Raw genomic sequence first — 19,603 nt, 5'->3', positions numbered from 1 at the left:
AGTAGATGTTTAATTCATAAAAGTATTGTAAGACATCTACTTCACAAGCTCCTGTAGGCCATAAAACATTTCTCACCATTCTGTAACAAACCTTGGACCTACAGTTAAAGACCAAAGCTGTATTGCATTGGTGCAAGAAATGGGGACAGATCAAGGGACCTGTCAATTTGTAATGTCCTAAGTTTATTTACTAAAATTTTGGAACTTACAGACTTGCTACAGAGAAAAGCAGCCTCCCTTTTTCCCTTCATCCTATCCCACCTTAACAACCTTAAGTAAGTCTCCAAAGGAGTAAAAAAGGTGATTGATCGGTGTAACACCTGAGAATATGAGTAAAACATATGCATTAGGCACTTTGACCTTCTAAGTAAACAACGCTTTGAAAAAACAAACAGTTTGCAGTCAAGAAAGAGCAATCAGATTTCCTTTTAACCTTTGATATATTAAAAATAATGAGTACGGTAGTGAGCATCAAAAGCCAGGATTTATTTTTTTTCTGGCAGAGTGTGTCATACTACCTGTCCGATATTGCCACTCTCATGATTCGTAGTTCTTAAGTGGAAATGGATGGATATCAGAGCAATTGAGCAACTGGCAGGACTTTGCCTTTGAGAAAGACTCTGCTTTGAAATGTGGCCCTTCCCTCAGTCTGAAATCATCTAAATTTTTTCACTGCAAAGGCATACATTCTAGTTGCTTTATTTTTCTAGTCTTAAGGAAATGGGAAGACTTGCAAAAAATCCTAAGTGTTTTTGTTGACATGTTACTGTCAGTTATTTTTGGTATGGTGGTTAATGGTTGTGGGGTATGTTATGTTGTTCATTTCAAAGCTTTACTTTCATGTAGTTGCCCCAGATAATCTGAAAATGATACTAATATGCAGTAGATGTATAAACTTTTAAGTTAGAAAAGACACCTCCTCTATATAGTTTTTAAGTATATTTATTCAAGATTATTTAGAAATCAAGTATTTAATCAATTTAAGCTTCCATTAAATACATTAATTCATTTTATGTAAATATCATTATAGCATTTGAGGTAAATATGGCATTTTTTAAAATTTGAATTTGTTTTTAAACCTACTGTTTTCAAAACCATGTAGACTTAGATCTGTCTTTTACTCAGAAGTCACGTATACCCTAGCTATCACTTCTCTGTTTCTTAGCAAGCAGGGACCAGGTCTGGTCATGAGAAAGCACGTCAGTTTCCATATGTGTTATGCCCTCAGCACCTCTACTAAAGACTGCCAGTAAACATAGTGATCTTTCTGTGATTCTTTATTGGTGGCTTTATTTCCTTTTCAAAGTAGGACAAGCAAAACAAAAAGAAGCAAAGAAAGCAGGACAAGTCTAAAATTAGACTAGATAAATATAATGTGAATCAAAATTATTTACAAGTTATTTGTGCTGGACAAAAGTTTCTAATTGTCTTCTTTTAGCAAGCAATGACAAATAATCTGGAACATGCTGAATTATTTTTTATCCTCTCTTGAGTTAGAGTTAAAACATCTAACTCGGACCTTAAATTTTCGTATGCTGTTATGTACAAAAGCCCATTAACATTTTTCATATTATAATTTTGTATGAAAAATGTCAGCCCACACTGGATTACTGGATTTAGTTCTTCACAGTACTTTAGCTGTTATTGAAGATCCTATAGAAATGTATTTAGAAGATGAAAATTTGAGAGATTATCTAGCTATAGGTAACAATTGTCTCAGTTTGAACAATATACACATTGTTGAGAATGTTTGTATATAACAAGGGTATTATTGAGAAATTGTGGTGAAATATGAAATATTGTATCTGTGACATAGTCTTGTGAATGAAGAAAAAATTCCTATCTTGACTAAATAGCAAGGTTGTCCTTCCCCACTCTGCTTTTGGGCCTAAAAGGTCTACTGGGATCCTCTGCCAGATCTCCACACCTGCAGTCTTAATTTAGGAAGGTTTTATATAATAAGCTAAAATTCCTGTTCTAGCTAATTTCAGCATAAACTCTTGAGAAAATAATGTGGAGCCTTTGCAGGGTCAAAAGGGGGAATGATGAAGTAGAGAAGACTGATTTTATCTTTCAGTTATATTTTCTACTGGTCTGGTTCTGCTGGAAATGATTACAGCTAAATTTTTTACAATCTAAAAGATTCATAACAAAAAATCATAGCAATACTATGTTGCTAAAATCTCTCAGCATTATGTTGCTAAAAGAACAATGTATGTTGGAAAAAGGCTATATTAAATTTTCTGTCAGAGGTTATCACAATTTTTTACTGACACTGCAGTGTGGTTCCATGTTACGTGACTACAACATTGTCCTGAAATCAAGACAGCTTTGATATCCATTTGTAACCGGGAAGAATAGTTAGAGATAAAATAAAATAGCAGTGTTTTTTAATACTAGAGAGTGCTGCCTGTGATGATAACTAAATAACAACTAGTCATCTCCATTAATATTTTTGATGTAGTGAAGAGAGCTATTTCAGATTTTAGAAGCACTTCACTTCACACCCGGATCCTGCTATGACTGAAATCATAAGCAGAGCTTCCATTTTTTGGCAGTTGGGTTTATTATATATGTGCACTGAAAACATAATGATGAAGAGTAACCCTTGTTACTGCCACTAAGTGGAGCATGCCCAATGCAAGATGGAAGTGAGCACAGCAGAATACTAACACAGAAATAAACTGCTGCTTTATAGGAGACTTGTTTTTACCCTGTCATTTTGAAACAGTTAAACAATCTAATATTAATATTAGTCACAGACCAATCAGTAATCAGTAAACCACACCACACACTGTTATGCTGATGTGAACAATAAGATCTTTGGAAAAATGTTACTGCATCTAATTCCATAGTAAAAGTAAAGTAATTCAAAATGGAATTGTGAAATATTGAAGATGAATGCAATGGCATGAGTCATTTATTCAGCCTCTTTTCTGCTGCATATGTGTTTTTTATCTGTATAATCAAGAAAAAAAATATCCTCATGTGAATTATGTGAGAGTGTTCTACAGTGCTGAAATGATTCACAACTTTGTATGCAAAACTGATAGATTAGTTAGGAGAGTAGCTAGTGTGATTACAAAATTAATATTTTGTAATAATATTTAATAATAATAATTAATAAGTCTGGGATATTGTTTTAATTGAATTAGAATAATTATGTTTGTTCTTTGAAGAGGAATGTCATAGTTGCATGATAATGTTAAAAGAAGATTTATCTGTCTTAAGGTAATCCTAAGTGAGACTGCTTACTGTCTGTTAAGAAAGAAGAAATACTTGTTATAAGAAAGTATTGTGAGTGTTGATACTTTTTCCTTTTCCTTTTTTAATAAAATTTTTGTATATCAGTTGCAACATATTGAGAAGGGAGAAAAAATCAGGAAGGTTTGAATGTTTATAGTATTTTGTCCTGCTAGCAGCTCAGGATCTTGTTTTGATAATTTTCTTTTGTTTTGACTCCTCCGTTTTCTTTAAGGCCTTATTCGATTACAAGAACTCATCAAAGCTCCATCACGATACAACCTGAGACTAAAAATCCGTCAGTTACCAGCTGATACAAAAGATGCAAAGCCATTGCTAAAGGAGATGAAAAGAGGCAAAGAATTCCATGTAATCTTTGACTGCAGCCATGAAATGGCAGCAGGCATCTTGAAACAGGTAATCCTAATTTTGCTTTAGACAGCCTAATCTTTTTCATCCCTAATAAATAAAACTAATATCCAGACTTAATGGCATTTAACAAGCAGGGGAATTGAATGTCAGTTTTACTGAGGCCTAAATGAAAATCAGCCAAGGATTTCAGAGATAATTTTATTGGTGACTCTAACAGTAGCTGCCTTTATTATTTTATTTTAAAGAAACAGATTAATTAGTTCATGTACAGGGGAAAAGGTGTACGTCTTTCAGCTATGAAGAATTAGTACTTTGGAGAACCAATCCTTTAATCAGGATGTTAAATGTTTCCTTAGTGTTATTTTATATAACAAAGATTTATTTTTTAAAAAAAGTTGAAGCCTCTAAATTGTATGTTCTTAATCAGGTAGTGGTATTTGAATAGGATGTTACCAACAGACCACATTAATGTGTTCCGCTGAGAGGATGGAACTAATAGATATCTTTTAGAGTCATATTGTCCTTGCACTACTACTAGGACTGCAAAACACCTGAATACATTTGGGTAGGTGCTTTGAAAGTATTTGCTTTGTTGTGTACAAGTAAGATGGGTAGATGAGATACAGCAGAATCCCAAATACTTAACGGTCTTTATATTGCAGAAGCAGCATCCAGTGACATCTTCCAAGAGAAGGTGGCAATATAGCAGTATACAAAGGATGTGGCTCATAAAAAAGTTTCTGTAACCCTGAAGTATGTGTAAAAGACATGTCTTTGTGTGTCTCTTTCAGTTTAATGAGCTAGCTCCAAAGACTGCTAATTCCTTATTCTCAGAGGCCATTTTCACCCTAGTTTTTTAATTGAACTATGACTTGCAATAAGGAGGATAAGGAAAATACCTAAAACAGAACAATATTGTACATTTCTAATTCACAGCTTTTAGTGACTTTAAGTCATGTTTGTATTATGTTTGCTAGCAAACTGTATGGTCTAAGGTGAAAACAAAATGTATTTAAGATTTGAAAATATGTCTCTCATTAAAGGTACTTAGGGGTATTGTTGTGGGTACAGTTAAAATTGCTAGCAAACATATATGTATACTATTACTTTGCTTTATTGTTTATTGATTAAAAGGCAAATTAAAAGGCTTTATTTTTTATTGATTAATTCTTAGTAATTTTAAACTTCTGCTGGTGGTTTTTGCTCTTTGCTAAGCATAAGTCAGCCTAGTTAGTCTAATTGTTTAGCCCAAATCATTAAATGTACATTTAATTATTTTAACATCTTAAAAATGCAGATGGAAAATGTATTGATGGCGATACAAAGCTGCAGTACTAACAATAACTCCATCAAGGCACATTATTTATACTGCACCTATTAGTTTTTAGGTGAAAGGAAACTTTTCTTTCACAGTATACAACATCCTGTAAAACATATGACTGGAAGGAAATGGGAACAAAATTAAAAGCATTATATCTTTAATTATGTCCCAGGACCCAAGAGTGAGTGTTCAACCTCTTTAAATCAAATTATGAACTGTTTTATCAAACTACTCTGCTCATCCTAAAGATTATAGAAGGAAGATACAGGAACAATTCTTTCATGAGTGTTTAGATCTTTATGCAGTTTCTGTAGAGTTTTAGCTTTCCATTCAGCTCCAATATTGCAATGCTTTAAATATGTCTAAAATTGGTAGTTCTGCAACTGAACGTGAGCTATTGCTATAAAAATTTATACAAAGGATGTTAAGACTGCATTTATTATTTAGTGATATCATTCCAAATATAGTGTTTACAAGTGTTTGCTGAAAAATAGTAACAATAAAAAAATCTTTGTATATTTATTTTTGAACTATTAATTAACCAATTTTTTTCTGGTAATGGAGGGTGAACTTGGGGAGACATGACAAGAGGTTTCTTCTTTGGGGGATGATTGGAAAGATTAAAAATGAAGTTGGTGGAAGAGAAAACAAGTTGGAAATAAAGGAAAAAAGTACATTGAGAGGCCAGCGAAATGGCAACTACTGTTTTCTGGCCAAAAATACATCATGAAAAGGAAAAAAAAAAAACATCATTCAGACAAGAGTAATGAAATTAAGGCAAATCTCAGTGACTAACTATATCACCAGGCAACTAGGGAAAGCAGACATGGTTTAAAAGGTTAGGGCGGCACTGGCATAACGAGAGCAGAGAAATGACAACGTTTTGAAGTGGAAAAAGGAGTGAGATATTTTGAGAAGTGAGAGAGAGAAGACCTGGAAAAGAGACAACACCAGCACATAGCAGAACCAGGAACATGTGTAGGATGTTCTTGTCTAGAGATTCTGTGGAGCATGAAAGACCTGATTATAAGCAGTTAAGATATAGCTGACTGCAAATGTGTTACACACATAGAGGAAGATACCTTGGCTTCATTTAACAACAACAAAAAAAAAAGTTCTTAAAAAAGTTTGCAATGTTTGCAGTTGTAGAGTTTCTAATGAAGTTGTAATATTTCTCATGAGATAATGGTTTTCCTGTGTTTCAGAAAATTTAAATTGCAATTGGCACACTATACTGTAGTTCTATATATTATTGTAGAATTCTAAATTTGCAGGTATTGGCATCCTTCGGAAAAGTGTTGCAGTTTTTGTCAGAGTCTTGTCTAAAATATTATAAAATCTGATCTGCAGCTGATATTTTGAATTAATTTTAACTTTTAACTTTTCGTTGGAAAAGAACTTATAGACTAGTCATTTTGTCATTTTCCTGATATCTATAAGTAAAGAGGCTCCCATAGCGTTTAGAACTCTGATAATTATTTTGTATACAGATTGTGGTATTATGACAATTGTGCAATTGTTGCTTTCAGTGTGTTTAAGGAGCTGTAACTGGTAGTGACTTGGCAAAGAATTCCATTGATAATTCCTGGAAAAAGAAGAAAATATTGCTTACTTGTGTAGCTTTTTTTTACAGTACAAAAATTATTTAAAAATCACTGTAGACACTAAAATTATTGAATAAATCATACTAGTCTAAGGAAACTTTTGTGTAGAGCATGAAGATACTTGCTTTTCAGGTGAAAATGCTCTTAACGAATGAGTGATGAGACATCCATAGTTTATTGCTTTAAAATTGTATCTACAAATATTTGTTCTTATGCTGTTAAGAGAAAAGTATGAACATTTTAAAATGCATAGTTGATCAAAACTATTTGTTATTACATAGTTACCAAGTCAGGTGAAGGTACCTGATAGATATATGATTTTATAGAATAATACTGTGACTATTTATTTTTCATTTTTACTGTAGTAGTACGTATCTCGTTCTTCAAAACTTGACTCAAGTATTCTCTTCCATGGCTGGGAAAAAAGACACGTGTAAATATAAGCTTGGGTCCTTCTTTTAAATACATAATATTGTTCATCTAAATAGAAAAAATATTTCCTATTAGGTTGTTCTTTTTAAGGGAAGGGTTCAATAATGAATGAAAATATTGTTGACTCAAATTTTGTGTGGTAACTTAATGCATCCATTAGTATGTAAAACTATCTATCAGAGGATCTGGCTCATAAATGCCTTTAATAGTCAGTAATCTGCTCTAACTGCTAGGAAATGACTTGCTTAACCTAATTTTAGTATAATTCCAACCCTATAGTCTGATCCCAGCAGTGCTCTTTTGCAGCTTTTAATTTGCCATGTAAGTGTAATAAAAATGTGTTATGTGACCTCAGAAACATTAATCTTTTGTTTATTTTTTTAAGGCTTTAGCTATGGGAATGATGACAGAATACTATCACTATATCTTTACCACACTGGTAAGTGGCTTATAAAAACATACTGATGACATCTAAGAAAGATGTTACTTTCCTTAATTATATTACTTAACAAAGTGAAAAAGGTCTCTCTGGAGTGGGATGTGAGTACAAGATGTTTTCTCTGTTGAGTTTTCTTACTTTCAGTGAAAACTCATCAGGACGATTTAATTATTGTTCAGCAGTGTGCCCTGGAAGCTGACAGACCCAAAAAAGGAATTGACTCTGTAGCACTGCAGTTTTTAACTTTCAAGCAAGGTTAAGTATATAATTCATAATTGATTATTTATATTACGGATTTTGTCCTTTTTCTTTTATAGCTATTTGTATGTGAAGATTATGAAGTTATAAACTTACTCATAAATTCCATATTTTTAATTCAACATTCTACAAGGTAATTCTTCACTGTCATGTGATTCCTGAATAATTTGGTGTGAATATTAGCAGCATTTTATTTAACAGTCCGCATGAGATTTATAGGCCCGAGAATTACGCAATATTCTTTGGTGTCCATTGTAAAAGTAACTACGAGAGAATCTGATCATTCTTGGAACCATCGGATTTAACATTTGCAATAAATGAACATTTAAATTGTTAAAAAATGTAAAAAACATATGTGAAGACCTTTTTTCTGCACACCACAGCCTAACTAAGAAACTGTAAAAGTTTGTAAAATAGTATTCTAGAAACTAGAGTTGTGCACATTTCTGTTTTCCATTGTGTTCAAACTTGCCTATTTAGATTGCAGTTCATTAAGGTTCTTAAAATACAAGTCATTTCAAGCATGAGACAGATGTGCCTTGGTAAAACTAGGCTAGAAATGACCTATGTTTAGTCACATACATGTTTAAGTCCTTATGGAAATGAAACCTTTGTGGTAGGATGGAAAGTTCACCTCAGAATCACAAAAGAGAAGTTCATGGAAAGTATTTGGATGGAAATAGCTTGTTGAATAGAAAGCAAAATAATTTGTGAAGTTCATTAGAAGCGTAAAGGCAAAATACCCTCCACAAGTACCTGTCGTATTTTAGAAGGGTAAGTTGTTCTGTCACTTGCAGTTTTAGGATTGTATGCAATAGAATTTCCCACACTAGTCTATCAATATGGATTTTAGGTGTTTCAAGAGATTTTTTATTTTTTAAATTTTCATTTTGCTAATGGTGAAAATTGCTTCTTTGAGTGGTATGTTGTCCCTTGGCATTTAATTTTTATTCATAAAGCTATCTTTAAAAATCAGGATTTTCTGTCATTCTTATTTCCTTATTAGAACATTAGCTTTTTTTAGGAGAGACAAGTATATTGACTTGGAGCTATCAAAGGATAATTTAGTGTGCACAAGCGAATGATAGATTTTGATTTTGCAATGTAGCTTTGGAACTTGCATCAGAATTTAGTTGTTTTGATATATTAATTGCTGCTTACCTGACATGGTGAAAGTCCTGTCAAATAAATTTTCCAGTCACAGTGTTTACAGCAGTCTTCGGTGTATTCTCCTCTTGATTGATTCAGGGTCTAATAACGCAGTAGCTCATTAATACTACAACCTGTGTGTATTTATAGTATATGCATAATATTCTTGTGTATATTTATTATATTCCAGTGTAAACATGAATGTGTTTGGATTAAATAGTTACATCTGAGGTTCTGACTTTTACAATAAAAACTGAGAGAATTTTTAAAGGGAAAGATGTAACATAGTTCTAGTCATGTTCAACCTTTCCTTTACAACAAAATATTTTATTTCTTTAGAAAGAGGACATGAGTTAGGTGTAAACGAATAACTGAAAATTATTTTGACACCTGCGTATCTTAGGTATTATATATGGAAAATGGTATCATAATTACTAGCTATAATTAAAAATGAGTAGTGGTTGACAATTGGTTGATATTTTTGTGGACTTAGTGATGTTAACAATGAATAATGAATTATATTCTGGTTTTCCATAGTACAATATTTAATCTTCAGCTCTAGACAGTAAACAAAATGGATTCAGGCAAATGTTAGACCTAACACTACCATTTCATGGAAATTCATAATATATTAAACTGCCAGCAAATAATAAATTTAAAATGAGATGAATGACTAAGTAGGAATTAGGTGGAGAATTTCTCTGTTCAATGAAAGTACAATTATGTTATAGGACAGTAATGTCTTATCTATAACCTTGATTATGTCACAGAAAAAATTATTTAAAAGGAAACAGGAAGTAAACCAGATGAAAGTTCATTTATAATGTATGTACCTAGGCCTAGTGACTCATGACCCTTTTCTTCATCAACTTAATTTTTTTTTCCCCATGTTCAAAACTTGATCTTAGACCTGAGTTTCCTGAAGTCAAGGATTGGTTCTACATTTTTTCTAAGGATTCTGTCAAAGGACTGGGATAATCTTGAGTTTACTTGCTTGATCTAAAATTAGATTTTCTTCTTTTGTTCATTGAAGTTGAAGCTGTTCTTCCTCTGTGCATCAGATTACTACCACTATAGGGTCAGCTGAGTTGCTTGCTCACAGACACAGGCCCCCAGATAAACAGAGCATGCTTCCTAGCATATACAGCACTATAACTCCTATGAATTTCAGTACTCTCATCTGGGGAGATGGTCTAACAATTGAAATAGGAATTGCAGTGTATTAAAAAATTTATACGGTGGTCATTTTTTTCAGGACCTGTTTGCCTTGGATGTGGAACCCTATCGGTACAGTGGTGTTAATATGACTGGATTCAGAATTCTAAACACGGAAAACACCCAGGTGTCATCTATCATTGAAAAGTGGTCTATGGAGCGATTGCAAGCACCTCCTAAGCCTGATTCAGGTTTGCTGGATGGATTTATGACGGTATGAATATCAGAGTTTGGTTCCTTTTTTGTATATGTTTTGAAGATAAAAAAAACTTTTAACTTTTTATTTCTGTTACTAAAATTGTTTAGAGGTATGAGGCTAAAAAGTATTGTAAACATGAGTCAGAGAGTGACTGTAGTGTTTCTGTTAATATTCTGGAGACTGAATACATGGCCATATTAACTTTCTTTCAAAATTACACATAACGTATTTTTTTCCAAATGGTAGTGCCACACTGTAAATGTCTAGTCCATATTTCCCTACTTTCTTGGTGAAAATATTATATAGGATCACGTCAAATCCCAACAAAAATCAAGCTAAAACACTATTGTCTCTGTGTTTTGTGTCTTATTCAAGATTCATTCATTAATAATGTGTACTATTTCATTTCTACATATTTTTTTTTTTATATTTTCTGAATACTATAAATAACACCTTCTTACTACCTTTTCCAGTTTCTGTGCCTTCACATAGCTAATTAGTCTTGTTGGTTGTTTTTTTTTCTTTCCATTGCCATTATTCTCTGGCCTTACTTCAGTTCATGAAAATCACAGTTACATTCATGCAAATAAACTTTCATTACTAGGTTTTCAGTAGTTTCTGCTCATTAGTTGGAATTAAATCTAGAATTATAATGTCAGGAAGGAATTTATTTTAAAATGTATCCTACATTAAGACCTCTTTAGTTTTCAAATTTGTTGAAAGAACTAATTTTCCACGTTGGCCTGGAGCAATTTGTAACATCTTTGCTGACAGAGTTCCACTGCTCTTTAAATTCATTTTTTTTAGAAGTCTTTTCATGTTCTATTTGAAAAATAACAAATTCTGTTTCTTGAAGATTAGTATCTTAGTTATCCACTAGTTAACTAGATCATGTTAATTGAGCCTTATAACATAGCTAAGCTTTTGAACATTTTTTTTCTACTGATAAGGTTTAAAGACTTTATAGACATCAGATACTAAATGACAATATTTTAAAAAGTTAATTTCCTTTTTGTCTTGTTTTCAGAATATTACCTTTTTTAGAGAAAAATACTTTTTCCTCTCCTGTTTACTTGCTGTATACAGCATCTTGAACATGATAATTGTAAACAGTTTAAATTTAATTTATTTACTAGTTCTGTTGTGCTGCACTTTTAAAGTACTATATGACAGGATGTGTAAAGTTACATTGTTCATTTCTCTAAATAACTCCAAGTAAGCAAATGAACCCCCCAAAATGTTAGAAATGTGTGAAGTACGCATCTGGTTTACATATATTATTATTGTAAGACATTGTTTCATGTTTCGTTGTTTGCATTAATATTTTAATTCTTTGATTTTCACCTTTTCAATTTAAAATCTGTAGCAGTTCATCTCACTCATTGTAGTTGTATATTTTATGCATTAATCAAAGATAAAATTGATCTCAAACCTTCAGATAGTTATCAAGATCAGTAGCAATAGTTACTTTATCAGAACATAGGGCCATGGTCATTAAAATAATAGAATAATAAATATTGGAATAGAGATCTGTGGGCCAATTGCATGTTTTTCATCTTTTATGGTGCTGTAAAGAAAGTGCCATTCTCAGAAAAGCTTTTGGTGTGAGGCAGAAACTTATTATTGCTAGTATATGACTGTGTAACACCATACTTTACAGCATTACTTTGCCTCAGGATAGAAAAAGACAGAAGTGCACAAAAACCACACTGGTTTCTCTTCTGGAGCCTTAAAAGCGCTCTTTGTAAATCTACCTGGAACCAAGTATTCACACAGACTGTGATCAATGCTTTATGGAGATTCGTTATGTTGATTAAGCATCTAAATGTGCTTTGATTACCTGGGTTATAGATACCCAAGATATGCAGACAGAATTTAAAGGATATTTAAAGGCCTAATAATCCTGACAAGTGTTAGATTCTTGCAGAGCTTTTATAATTTGGCACTTAGATAAAGAAAAAAATATTCACAGGGTGTCAGTTCTACAAGAAATGTCTTTGGAAGGTGTAAAAGAAAGTTATGTCATGATGTCATTGCACAAACTTCTTCCTGTGCTCAATAAAATAAGCGGAATAAGATAAGTCATTTGATTGACTTATTATCATTAAAGTTAAATTTGTAAAAATTTACTTCTATTTCACTGTTATTCATGTGTATTTAAAGTCAGAAATGCACTCAGGAATTAAAGATTCTACACAGATATTCATTGGTGTTACGGAATAGCTGATATGAGCTGAACTTGGAATTTGTTTTATTTTCACTGGTTGATAATGATTACAGCTTATTCAGAAAAATATTAGCAATAAGTCTACTTAATGGAGCACATTCAGCTTGAGCCACATAGCTAAATGCCATTTAATCAGGTATTAAAACACCTGAAATTTGAGAATTTGCCAAATATAAACCTGAGGTTTGTATATCTCTGAGTATCTAGAGACCTCAGTGAAGAGTAACTGATTTCCAATGGTGTAAAACCAGACAGTTATGGATCACAAAGTTTATAAGCTCTGGTGGTGTTTGTGTTATGTCCTTCTTCATCTGACTTTTCCACCATACGTAAGTGAACTTAGCCATCATGACAGAGTTAGAACTATCAATTTAAATCTGACATTGCATTTCCTTATTTATGATTCACAGAGTTCCCAGTCTTAGTTCTTCTTTGAATTTGTTTTCTGTAGGCTTGTATAACTGTCTAATTATTATGTAAGTTTCCTCATAATTATCTGACCTTTAGTATCCCAATGTGATAAAAAGTGGGCATAAAATTTCATCTCGTCTCTTTGGAATGATCCAAGTCAAATTTCTAAGTGTGGATACTATTGACTTCAGTTAGGATAGTTTTTCCTTTGTTTCTAGGATACTTCTCAGGACAGCTCTGGAAAGGGTGGTGCTTTAGCACACCCAAGAAAATTAGTGGTGAAAAACAAAAGGCAGAAAAGGCCTTGACTCTGTGTAAGAACTGCTCAGCAATAACTAAAACATCCCTGTATTATCAACACTGTTTCCAGTACAAATCCAAAACATAGTCCCATACTAGCTACTATGAAGAAAATTAACTCTATCCCAGCCAAAACCAGCACAATAACAAATAAACTAAATCTATTCTATGATTTAGGAGAGTAACTACAGCACAATTGGATTTATTCTTTCTGTGAGTCCGGAAAATCTGTGGAAATGTTGGAAACCATTTACTGTGTTGTGTCAGACTATACATGTTTTCTTTACGCAGACTTCTTGTGATAAAAGGTTTGCTTGTATAAATGTTTATAAGAATCAAATAGATATGATTTTTACTAAACTCTAAATTAGTAGGTGACTTAGAAATAAAACTGCGAATATACTTCTAATATGACACATAGAAGTCCTGAGGGAGTCTCAGTGGTCTGCTTTTATTGAAAACGCTTTTCTATAAAGACTCACATACTAGTAGATTTCATTTATACTGCTAGAATGTTTAGTTGCCTAGACATCTTTTACAAGGTTATAGAAGCTGGTGCATAAAAGTAAAATAAAGACATCTCCAGAACATTTTTTCCATGCACATTACTGTCCCAGAGACTAGTTTGTTATAATATATGAGCAGTATTCAAGTGAAAAGAGATTGAATAGCGTCACTGAAAGTTTTGAGGTTTGGTCCAAGATAAATATTTGGAGTTGTATGTCACCAGAATGAGTGTTATTTTTTTTTTTTGTATACAAAATGTATGATAGATTCAGGTGTGTAAACCTGTGGTTCTGTTGAAGCAATATGCCTTGAAAGTATTTCAACATTTTGGACTGCAATATAGACTGAAACAAGTCTGAAATGAAACCTTGTGTTACGAAGTTACTAAACAACTTTTAACTTGATTGAAGATCTTTAAACAATTTTCTGATATATGATATATTCATCACTGTTATATTTCACTAAATTTATGCTAAATTCTGAAATTTGAAAGTAGTTGCTACTTAGCAAACCCTTGGGCAAAATGACTTATTAAAAACACCACATTATGTTTCAGCCATAATAAAATTTCTTCTTGAAAAATGAATTTATAATGCAAGTTAAAAAAAAAAAAAATTAAATAAAAATGTTTGATTTTTGTAACTTTAGTTTTTATTTTATAAAAAGTTTAGATTTGCAAGGGTTCATCCTGATTTAGCCTGGAGTAAAATATTGAATTTTGGATTTTCCTGAATATTTTTGTTACATTCTAACAGTATTGTCATCTTTACTGTATTAAAGTAAAGATATTCTGAAAAACAGAGAAGTAACATACTATTTCCAGGAAACTTTACTTTGATATACTTGACTTCTTATTTTTGAGTCTGTACAGGTAGCACACAGAAAGAAGAGAAAAAAAACCCAAAACCCTGAGCACAAATGTACTCCTACATTTATATATGACAGCTATGATTCAGACCAAGCAAAGTAGAGTATGAATAAAGTGTTATGAATTTAAAATTCTTTCAGTCTACAACTATTAATCATCCACAGTTTTCTGTGCCTCAAGTCAGAATTAAGCACGCGTAATTAAGATGACCTAACAAGCTCTGCTGCTTCATTAACGTAAAGTTTTCCTTACTAATTGCTTTTGCTTATCGTCTTATTTAGCTCTCTGCTTTCATCTTACGTAGAAAGGAGTGTACTTTTTTCTATTCTATTAATTCTATTCTTTAATGTTCACTTTTGTAGCTGCATATGGCAGGTGCAGGGAAGCACTGTGGTACTTGAATGCTATAGCTAAGGTCAATATTAAAGCATTTCCTCAGAAAAATAATAATAGTCTGATATATTTTGTGGGCTGCCTAGCAGAAAGGAGCATTATTTAGTTGTGCGCTTTCCACTCTTAATTATCTTGTTTATTTTTTTCCACATTTCTTTAATTTCTCCTTTCTTTTCTGGACATAGTGTGCTTTTCAACCTTAGGTGCTCTCCACCATGAAACATAATATTTCTCAGCAAGTGAAAACTAGTTGTAATAAAAATTTAGAGAGATATTCAATACTGAGGGCAAAAAAGTAAAGATTTGTTGCATACCCAGCATGGGCTTGTCGTTAATTTTTGTCTATGAGATTTTAATCTGATTCAAAAAAAGAGAGATGGCATTTTATGAATAAAAATTTGAAATTTTTAAAAGCTGGTGTGTAGATTTCCTTGGCTAAGGAGAATAGCTCTAAGGATATTTGCTTTAAATACATAACTTTAAAAAAGATGACCATCAGGAAAAATGATAATACCTTCATACATTGTCTTTAATTGAAAAAAATATATAAAAGCATTCACTCCACAAAGCTGTCTCTGAAATTCATTTTGAAACCAGCCATTTTGAGGAATACAGTAAAAATGCTGAAGTTATAACTGCTTTGGAATTTGGGAATGGGAAAGAAAGAGAATAATGTTAGATTCATAAGTGTGTAGGTATTTTCCCCTAATTAGCTCTCCATATTTGCACACTCAAAGACTTGGGGGACACATTTATATATTATACTCTGTTTGTTCTCTGTTTCCCCTGATTGTAAGAAAACTTCTCTAAGTGACTTCTTAATGTTCAAACCTTATGACTGTCCTGTGAAGCCTTGTTTGTCTGAATGTTCACCACCTTAGCTTTGTGGTTATGTTAATTTAATATTCTCAGAAGTTTTGTTGAATCAAACAGTAAGACAAAGAATTGCTAAAGAAAAGAATGGTGGAAGGGTGAGTATGGATGGACAACAATGGTGTATTTTCAGTTGCATTAAATCAATTTGTTTGAAAAACCCTAAAACCTTGTAATGAATAAGAGCAATGAATAAAGGCCATGTTAAATGGCTAGCTGTAATCAGGTGAAAGAGCCCGATAATCATCAGAGCCCTTTGACTTTTGGTAAAGCTTTTTTAATCATGTTAAACTAATTTAGCTAAGCTAATACAGTTGGAAAGTACACATTTCCCTTATAAACAAGTGTCCTGGTTTGGCCCAAACCAGGCCAATTTTCCTTTCAGTGATTTTTACTTTCAGCTAAGTCTCCTCTAAGTAACTGCACTTTCTGAAACTAACTGCATGTTTTGCAGACAGTGTCTGCTTCTAGGACTGATAACACTCGAAGTTTGTTGTTATCACTGAGGCACCGGTAGGGATGTTATGCAGAAAGACTCTTGCTGTACTTGTTCTTAGAGAAACCAAGGTCACTGCTAAATTCCTCACTGCTTACGAGTGAAGAGCCGAAGGGGGGTCGCACCTGCAGGGAGGAGCGGACAGGGCAGGTGACCCAAAATTAACCAACGAAGGTATTCCATCTCATACACGTCATTCTCAGTATAAAACGGGGGGATCACGAGGGTCTCGGTCTCTTGTCCCTTCCGCCCTCCCTTGCTTCCTCTGCTGTGTTTGGGTGCTGCTGTTACTTTGGGCTGCTTCTGCAGCTTGAGCCTTTGGCCAGTGTCCAGGGCGGACTCTGTCCATTTTCCTGCTGCCCCCGATCCCGAGCCGTGCATCCCTGAATCCAGTTCTCGACTGTCACTGGGCCCAGCCTGGGCCTTCCCGGAGCCTGCCCTGCAGTGCCGGTGGTGACGTGGCCGACATCGGGGGAGCTCGATCTTGGTTTTGTATATATTTGTATATATTTGATTATTCCAATATTATTATTATACTCTTTTTCATTATTATAGTTTATTAAAACTGTTTTAACTTTCCAACCCGTAAGTCCCTCTCACTTTTCCCTTTCCCTTCGGGTGTGGGGGGGAGGGTTAACAGAGAGCATCTGCCACAGGTTTAATAGCTGGCCCAGCTTTAAACCGTGACAAGTTTGGCAGACATTAAGAGAGTAAGGGAAGACATTGAAACCATGGCACTTGTAGATTAAGAGCTATCTGAAACTTAAAAATCTAGAATTAAAAAAAAAGTGATTCTGTTTTTTATCATGATATAACCAAGGCTTAATGATGTTTTTAATGAAAAAGATAAATAACTTCTATGTCCGATAATTGGACATGAATAACATCGAGGGCACTCTTCTACTGCTATGAAAGACAAGTATATACTTCTCAGGTTGAATACCCTACTCAAAAAAAAAAAAAAATTAACACAAGAATTTGAATCTAGGTGTCTCTGATCCATTTTAATCAAGGTTTAGGTGAACAGTATGAGCCAAGAAAAAGTGTGAATAAAAGAATACAGGATTGATAAAGGAAGAGATTAGATTTTAACCAAATAATGTTAAAATTAAGCTCTTAATTACTGACTCAATAAATCAGGAGATGCAAAACAGGGAAGACACTCTATTAGCGATATTAGTATTTTGTATATCTAATTCAGTTTATTTTTTAATCTAATTTTGTTCTATACCTCAATTTCTTGGTTTCTTCTGCAGTGTTCTTCAAAATTTTCTGCTTTGTTTTACTCCCAAGGGAAGCAAAATATTATGGTGTCATCCAGGGTTTTCTCTCAGCATACTTCTGGAGTTTGACTTTATTCATCCTTGATGTCAGGATTTTCAATGACTGTACAAACTGATGTAGAGAGTGAAGTTATTACACTGGGTACAAATTCTGCACTGAGAGAGAAAGTTCTAAAATTTAGTTTTGTTTTCCTTTAGGCAAATAGACTTTTATAGTTACTTGGGCGTAAAAAGGAATACGTTCATTGTAAGTATAGTATTTTTAAGCTTGTTCAGTTAGTGCTTTAATGAAGTTTAGATGCTTATTTAGCAGTGTTAACAGAATCTACAGCTGCTTTACGTCCTGCTAATTCCTTAGAGTATATTTTGTTGTTTTTTTTTTTTAAATAATAAATTATTTCAGACTTGTTTATGTTCTTGATTTTGAAATGGTAATCTCTTTAATTTGGCAATGAAGTTATTATATAGAAGATAAGACTTCCAATTTGTTGAATAACTTGCTACAAATTAGTCATTTAGTTCTGTTGACAGTGAAAGGATATTTGTGAAACTGCAGTTTCCTATCTCTACCTCACAATATGGAAATAACAGTTATATTTGAGATAGCTACGTAAATAATAATTTAATAACTGCTAGCAGGCATTGTGACTGGACAGAAGGATTTGATGAGAAATAAGTGCTGTTAAGGTTCCTGAGGGGGAAAAGATCCATAAAAATAAAAAGAAATATTCATTATAGAAATACAGCCCTTGGATTCTGATTTAGAGCTTCAAAGTGGATAGCTTGTTATGTAGACAGCTTTATAATTATCCCTTTAGCGAAAGGAATTTTCTGGATTTGCTGATGAGATGTGTTTAGTAAAACAGTGTGGCAGGAAGTGTGTACTTCAAAGGAAATACTAAACAATTACTTATTACTGTGTTACAAGCTAGCAATCTCCCCTAGGCACAGTTAACTTCATGAGTTTAGGGACTCTGCAGGATTTAATGCTGTAAAATGTTTTAGAAACGATATGTCAGCTATTTTGAGATTTAATTGCATTATTAAATATTTGACTCCTGTATATAGTCTTTCTTGGTATTTTAGGAGACAGGATCTATCAGAAACTTGTGATCCTATCCTGAAGGAAAGATATGCCCAATTGTTGTATAGCATTTAGCAGAAATTGCAGCTTCTCTGCTATGGAAGATTTCATAGAATTTTGCCAGATGTGGTTTGAGGATGTATGCATATATTTATAAATATAGTAAGATTAACATGGATTTATAGAATGCTTTTATGTTAGAACTCTCCTGCTACATCTTTAGAAAGTAATAGAGGAAACTCAGTGCAACAGCAAGTAGGCAGAGCTTGTGCAACCTGCAAAAGCTCCTATGCAGTCTGGAAAATTAACTGAAGCATATGCTGTTTTTTGAAATAGGAACTTAAGTGCCTTTACTCAGGAAGTATTCAAGCGTCTGCACTGTATCAGATTTAAACTCTGAGGACTGTAACCCAGTATAACATAATCTGTCAAAGAAGATCGCTTTCTCAGGATATGCATTCTGAAATTCAGTTTAATACTTTATTTACACACTGTATTTATTGTAACTTTCCAGGAAAAATGAACCAAAAGCAAAATTACTTTTATTCTGTTTCTTTGCTGTTATGGTTAAAGAATGTTGTTATTTCTTTGTGTTACTAATTAATACTTACTAATTACTAGACCAGTTGACATAGTTGGTAGAAATAAACAAGCTTCTGGGCTCATCCTCTCTGCTAAAGACCTGAAAGGGTATATGCTTGAATGTTTTTCCATTCTGTTCCATTTCCAGATGTATATAGTTTTGTCTAATAAATGATATTACTTCTCCCTATAAATCTTTTTTTTTGCTTATCTCCTTAAGCTGCAGCACACTGTTTCTAATTTTAAATGGGTTCATATAGTACTCGTAGACTTCACTGGGGCTTTCATCCAGATCAGATATATAGTTATTACTTAAATTCTTTTTTCCTAAGGGATAATCCTATTTC

General features: G+C 33.0%; 1 protein-coding gene across 1 annotated transcript in view; it reads left to right on the top strand.

The window, feature by feature from the left end:
• GRIK2 (glutamate ionotropic receptor kainate type subunit 2) overlaps nucleotides 1-19,603 on the top strand; it is a 442,707-nt gene that overhangs the window by 172,139 nt on the left and 250,965 nt on the right. The window contains exons 4-6 of the mRNA XM_068416353.1: nucleotides 3,479-3,660; nucleotides 7,358-7,411; nucleotides 10,074-10,247. Coding sequence (XP_068272454.1) covers nucleotides 3,479-3,660; nucleotides 7,358-7,411; nucleotides 10,074-10,247 — 410 coding nt within the window. The remainder of the gene's footprint in view (nucleotides 1-3,478; nucleotides 3,661-7,357; nucleotides 7,412-10,073; nucleotides 10,248-19,603) is intronic.

This window comes from Nyctibius grandis, chromosome 1 (assembly GCF_013368605.1).
Source record: "Nyctibius grandis isolate bNycGra1 chromosome 1, bNycGra1.pri, whole genome shotgun sequence".
NCBI lineage: Eukaryota > Metazoa > Chordata > Aves > Nyctibiiformes > Nyctibiidae > Nyctibius > Nyctibius grandis.
This window is presented reverse-complemented; position numbering and strand designations above follow the sequence as displayed.